Source organism: Nansenia antarctica (assembly GCF_963989245.1).
Source record: "Nansenia antarctica genome assembly, chromosome: 5".
NCBI classification, from domain to species: Eukaryota; Metazoa; Chordata; class Actinopteri; order Argentiniformes; family Microstomatidae; genus Nansenia; species Nansenia antarctica.
In genome coordinates this window covers 26,756,415-26,763,513 of record NC_137690.1, presented here as the reverse complement: position 1 = coordinate 26,763,513, position 7,099 = coordinate 26,756,415, and the positions used below count along the sequence as shown (strand labels likewise).

Genomic DNA, 7,099 nt, shown 5'->3' with positions numbered 1-7,099 from the left:
AGCCCTTCATAACAACCTGAGGGCAATACTGTAAATCAATCATTAAAACAAGTTACTTAAAAATTTACCTGACACACAATCTGTGTTGAATATATGACACCGGTTACACATTATACCATAATAAGGCAGCTCACCATATTATCCATATGTGTGGTAATATAATGGTTCTAAGCAGAAATGTTAACTTTCATAGCCCAGTAAAATCCATTTCACTTGACAGCATGTGGTTAGAATATTCCATTATAAATTGTACAGCACCCCAGCGAGGCAGTTACATCTACATGTTATCTCTGAACCGATCCCTACTGTAGACAAAACAAACAAAGACTTGTTACCCTTTGGCCTTTCAGTAGGAGGGGGCATGCTCTGAGATTGAGTGTTTTCCCTGAAAACCTACCAACAATGTATAATGCTATATCCCCATTTAGGACATACATGGCATTTTCAATGCAGTAACATTTTCTCACTTGGCTGAAAATCTGTTTTACAACACTCAAGCTTACTCAAAGGTTGAGTTGTTTTACAAAGAGGGTAAGTTTTGATGTCACCCATTGAGCGTTTCTGTTCAGTACATGACCTGAATTTATTTATGATCTGCTTAAGAAAAGATGTAGAAGTACAAAGTACACATATACAGAAGTACTTAACTACACTTGATTTGTGGAATTGTATTGACTAATAATCTTGAGGCACTGTAATAGGTAGATAGGTATGGACATGTATTTATGTATATACGGTACACAGAATAACAGATGTTGAATGTTTGAGTGCTTACTGTTAAATCAGGCTGAATCAGGTTTATATGATGTCAAGTTGTTGCTGTCAGATATCAGATTATTTCACAAATTGACAGCTCCATGATATAGACTATTGCCCTGCAACCATAAATGACATAAATGCAGGACAAGTTTTTGTGCAGCGGATTCGAAGCTGGCAAAGATATGAGCAAGTGCGTCTAGAGTGCAGGGTTGCCAGATGGGGCGGGTTACCGCCGAATGGGCTACTGGATTTAGCGATTATAGACTGGTTAGGCTGTAAATTGTCAATTCCATCTGGCAACCCTGCTAGAGTGACATTAAACGCGACTTGACAGTTCAGACGGGGGCGCGTGGCTAAATATCAGATATGTATCCGATATAATACCACCTCTGAACACGACCCAGGTCGGATTTAAAAAAGTCAGACTTCATGTGACTTGCGCTGTTCACATGGTCATGCATACATCAGACGGATTTGGGTCACATTCCACTGCCGTGTGAACGAAGCCCTAGTCACGAGAAGAATGTTGGTTGCAATTAGAAAAATCTCTTTCACACATGTATCTGATTTAACAAGAGACCAGTTTATGGTTGTCCCATTCATTGATCCCATTCCAACGTTGTTAATGAATTAGTTCGATTTATTTAAAAACAGTAGGAATATTCCAAAATGTGTATGCAATCCTGTGTACCTTACACACACTTTTGACATTTGAAACCAAATTTGATAAACTATTTGTATTTAACCTCTGTTACTGTATATATTAATATAAAAATAGAGCAGAAGTAATTAGCTTGCACTCTGTAGTAGCAAGACAGTATATCGGTATATTGTAAATTACATTGCCTCGCGTTTTTCATCGACTGTACTTAAGTTGATCAAATGTTAGGGCAGGGTTAGGGCAGGGGTATTTAATCATGCTCTGTTCTCAGATCTGTGCATGCTGATTGCGCAACCCACGATCAATAAGACTATAGTATTCTGTACTACCAGTAAGTATAGAAGGCCTGGGGGTTGACTTTGTTGTGCCTCCAAAACATTGCTTCCTCCCAGCGAGAGCCATCCCAAAATGTCTCTAGTTAGCCACAGTGACTTGAATTAATAATAATTTCTTTTGATTACAGAGAGCACAACTTCAAGAATTTCAGAGGGCTCACTGGCAAATGCATGAAAAAGCACAAGAGAATGTGTGGAAAGCTGCGGCTGAGATGGTTCTCTGTGAAATAACATGATTGTGTGAATGACCTGGTAAAGACCCAGTGCATCGACCCTCCGCTATGCTATAGAGCAATGGAATTATTTGTTATTGTGCCATTTTGTAATGAAACCAATCTTTCTGTTTCGCCGTTTCTCTGGATTCAAAATCGTCTGTGCCCTTTCAGCTACCTTGCTGATTTTGAAACTGTTAACCTCAACAAGAAAAGAATGGGAGTCTGCCACTGTGAAAGAACATGGTGGCTACTTTAAAGGCCAGTTGTCCAATTATGTACATACTTTGAAATCAAGCAGACAAGGAATACAATTTCAGTTGCTTTTGAGGACCAATGAGAAGCCACCAATTTGCAGCAACAAGGGGCAGGTTCTTATGATTCTGGTCACATCAGCCCCATGGCATTCAGAACAGAGAAATGCCATCCGCAACACTTGGGCAAAACAACAGGACCATGTTGCCCACCCTTGGCAAGTGCTGTTTCTGATTGGACAGCCAGTAGAGCTGGGGGTCTCCCCAGAGATATCGCAAGAGCAGCAGCATTTTGATGATATTCTAGTAGGAAACTATGTAGACAGCTATAGGAATCTCACCCTCAAAGTCATGCATGGGATCAAATGGACCATAGAAAACTGTGCACCACAATTCATCCTCAAAACAGACGACGATTGTTTTGTGAACACAGACTACCTGCCACGCTTTTTGGTGGAGTTCAACTCTATGAAAAAGGGTCTCTACACAGGCTCTGTCTTTGCTCCTGGAAAACGTAGCATCATCAGGAACCCTCGCAGCAAATGGTACGTTCCAAAGGAGGTCTTTAGCGAGGAGGAGTACCCTCCTTACGCCAGTGGCATTGGCTACATTCTCTCAGCAGACGTGGCACAATCTCTTCTGACAGCAGCAGAGCACGTGCCCCCAGTGCCCATAGAGGACGCCTACATAGGTATCCTAGCTAGGGAGGCGGGAGTACCCGTAATAGCGAGCGGCCGCTTCGCCAAGTACAATGTGAACTGGAGAGTATGCAACTACAGGTACCTCCTGGTCATCCATCACCTAGACACAGCAGCACTGAAGGAGGCTCAGCAGAACATGATTAAGGCCAGGGCTGCCTGCTCCCAAACAAAGGAAATCACAAGGTGGAAGTGAGGGGGGCCCCCACCCCCATTCATTTCTCACCTGTCCTCATACTGTCTGTCCTCTGCTGTTCTACTCCCTCCTCTGCCATATTTGAGTGGGGAGAGATTGATTGCAACTCTGTCTGCATTTTGCTGCAGCCATCCCCCTTTTTTTGTGTCTTTGTGTTATTTATATAGATTGTCATTGGTGGAAAAAATGAAATCCAATCATATAAAGTATAAACAACTTCTCTATTAACATTAGCTGTATATTTGTCATGTTCATTATGACCAGACATATTCATGAAATATGAATAATGAAAAAAGATTAGACTTAATTAGAATGCAGCACATTTACAGCCAGGTCAATGCATATTTGCCATCCTCCCCACTCAGTACCAACATTGACCTTTGGTTCATATTTGAAATGAACCAAGCCTTGAAAACCTGTCATTGATTTGTAGATGACATTTAAGTTCAAATGGTAAGAAACTGAATTAGTTGAACACTTATTATGATTGGATTATGATTATAATAATAATAATAATAATAATAACAACAATTAAAGTAAAACAAAAAAGAAACACAAATATATACTATACAGTATAACCATATCATAAAAACAGCAAAGTCTAGGAGGAAGCGTTGGCCAGCCAATAAGGATGTATCTTAACCCTAAAATTGTTTCCAATACACCATGAATTTGTGAAAAAAAGAAGAAAAATAACATGTCCCCAATAACTCAAAACATATTTTTATTTGGTGTCAAGATTGAAAATTACAAATATGCCGGGTGAGCAACAAAGTGATTTTATAGGGCCATTGGATCCTGTTCGCTCCCATTGGTGTTGTCTTATTAACTATTAAAGTGTGTTTGTGTGTGTGTGTGTGTGTGTGTGTGTGTGTGTGTGTGTGTGTGTGTGTGTGTGTGTGTGTGTGTGTGTGTGTGTGTGTGTGTGTGTGTGTGTGGGTGTGGGTGTGGGGGGGGGGGTTGTAAATTACTAAAGTAAGATTACAATTTTTAAAAATAAGACCCCTGTTAGTAAAGAATGTATGCAAAATATATTGGTAGTTTGGGGATTTAGGGCCTGCTTTAAAAGCCCAAACAGTTGAAACAGCCCTCTTCTCAAGAAGAGAGTTCCAATGGTGTTGTGCATGGGAGGAAGGCACGGTACCCATTGGTTCAGGTTGCCTGAAGTAGTTTGGCATGGAGGACCATAGATTGAGAGTAGGGACAGGCAGGTCCGATGCCATGGGTTTGTAGACCAGGAGGAGTACATTTGTTGAGGGACAGATAGCCAATGGAGGTCAGCAAGGATGGGGGAGATGTGGGCAGACTTTTTGGTTTGTGTCAGAATCCTTGCTGCACTGTTTTGAATGAGCTGTAATAATAATAATTAATAATAATTGAGCCGTCCAAGTACTGCATTCCCATCATCAATTCTGGAGAAAACGAAAATATGAATACGGTTTTATCCATAAGTTGAACATTTCAATATAAGTCGCAATAGCAATCAATAGCAATACGTTTAGCATTTAATTTGACAAGTAATCATTTATATTAGAATTATTGTTATTTTTATTATTATTATTATAATTCACAATGGAAATACCAGAGAAAAAAAAGAAAGCAACATATCTTACAATTCAATGCTTTAATAACAGATAAACCCATCTTAAAGCGATAGTTTTCTAAAAGTAATTGCATATTTAGACCTAGCAGTCGGTCCTTGGACAATACATAATGACTGCCAACAGGGCACATTCCATGCCAGCCAAGGACTTTGGGACTACCCAAATATTGTATAGGCAAATGTATCATATAGTGATTATGATTATAGTCAAGGAAAGTAGATGTATCATATAGTGATTATGATTATAGTCAAGGAAAGTAGATGTATCATATAGTGATTATGATTATAGTCAAGGTAAGTAGATGTATCAGTATAGTGATTATGATTATAGTCAAGGTAAGTAGATGGTAGTAGTTTATTTTGGTCCTAGAAAAATCATATAAATAAAACATTAAATGAGAAAAGAAATGACAGAAAGGGTGTAGCCTGAAGCAAATTAGCTAGAAGCAAAAAACAAAAACATAAACAAAACAAAAACAAGTTCCAAACGTGTTATACACAAAATTATCATTTATGTATCATATTTTTATTTTATTTTATTTTTTTTCAGATTGAACTAGACATTTTTAATTTGTTGTCACAACTATTCCACAAGTTTACTCCTTTAATACAACTTTTTTGTCCTTAACTGTTTGTTTTTTCCATTTCATACTCTGTCTAGTTTCAAACAACCACTGAATAGAGTTTGAAAATAAGTAAGCTTTGTACCTTATCTGTGCAGTTTTAAGACCTACTAGATCACAACATTTTGAAGCATGTATAAAAAGTGTGGTGGTAGGTTCATAATAATCCAATCGATTTACAATTCTTATAGCTCTATTCTGTTGCATGAAATTTGGATTAGAGTTGGTTTTATATGTGTTTCCCGATACCTCCACACAGTAGGTGATGTATGGAACTATGACAGAACAATACAGTATATATAGTGAGTTCTGATTCAAGATATTTATAGATAGTTTTATATCATTTTGCAATTGTTTCAGACATGTTTGTTTTTACATGTGTGATTTCCAAGATAATTTATGATCAATTATCATGCCCAGAAATTTATTTTCATACACTCATACCATGTATGTCTATGGTAATACCACTGTCATTACAACCATACTTTAATGGTTAAATACAGTTAACACACTCACTTTGAATAAACATATCGCTGTGTATTATTTAGTGTGTCTTTGTTGAAGTGTCACAGTGATGAGCACCTTTTCTGTATCAACAGTTGTAGAATTATTAGTAGCATTTTTAAAAGCCCTGATTCATAGTTGCTTTCTATGGATTAAGATGTAAAAACGATGTATTGCAGTGTGTCTGTCTATGCAGCGGTTTCATTTTCTGAAGTGTCATTAAAAATGTTACGGACAAAGTGAAGAAATTTGTTTTTATCTCATGCGTAAGAGAACACCATTCATCAGGTTGCTGTCCTGCTGCATAATGTAAAGCTGATGTTTATATACTTAGGAAACAACGACCAACAGCCAGCTGAATAGATGATGATATTACCTTCACTGACAGGGTCACAGACAGGATAGATCAAGGGTGGGCAATTAATTTTCACAATGGGCCACATGAGAAACCGGAACTATTGTGGAGGGCCGGACCACAGGCTGAACTTAATTCTGCTCAATATTACTTTTATCGCTTTATAAAAAGCAGTAAATGATATGGTTTTGACTAGCTGCTACTGGTAAGAATACATGTTACGATAAGGCTATGCAAATGTGGAGTATATAGGTCAAATATAGAAGAGCAAGAGGACTCACAGGGAAGTAAATGCAGCTATAGTTTTGACCTTTTGCAACATCAGTTTGTGCCTATTATTTATTAACATTACATACATACAACATTACGAGTCACAGTGTAATATTTCTACCTTCTGAAATGATGGCTAGGACTGGTGATATCAAGCGAAAGGTTCTTTATATACAAATCTGCTGACATACACTTGTGATCACTTTCTTTTTCAATAAAACGAGCTATTAGATATTCACTTTCAATTCAATGTACAATTCACATTTCTCAAAAACAACAAACTGTCAACTTGTATATGACGTCTTTCTACAAGACATTCTGGAACCTGCAGTTTTTCTTCTTCTTAGCTAATACAACAGAAATGTACTTCTGTGAATCAATCATGTAACATATTAATCAATCTATTTTAACTGTGAATCAATCATGTAACATATTAATCAATCTATTTTAACTGTGAATCAATCATGTAACACATGAATCAATCTATTTTAACTGTGAATCAATCATGTAACATATTAATCAATCTATTTTAACTGTCTAACTAACTATAAAGTTACAACACACAGAGCTAAGCATCTGAGTAGAAAAAGCAACAAGTGCTTTTGATATTTTTCAGTTCTTTTTTGTGT

At 37.4% G+C, this 7,099-nt stretch overlaps 1 protein-coding gene across 1 annotated transcript; it reads left to right on the top strand.

The window, feature by feature from the left end:
- The first annotated feature begins 417 nt into the window (after positions 1 to 417).
- Positions 418 to 4,013, top strand: LOC308157310 (beta-1,3-galactosyltransferase 5-like). Its single transcript, XM_080530845.1, has 2 exons — positions 418 to 531; positions 1,884 to 4,013. Exon 2 carries the CDS (start codon positions 2,081 to 2,083, stop codon positions 3,113 to 3,115), a length of 1,035 nt encoding a protein of 344 aa, XP_080386971.1. The 5' UTR covers positions 418 to 531; positions 1,884 to 2,080; the 3' UTR covers positions 3,116 to 4,013.
- Positions 4,014 to 7,099: the final 3,086 nt, after the last annotated feature.

What these genes read in the sequence shown, in the direction of transcription:
- LOC308157310 (XM_080530845.1), top strand. Translation starts at nt 2,081, where the DNA reads ATGAAACCAATCTTTCTGTTTCGCCGTTTCTCTGGATTCAAAATCGTC.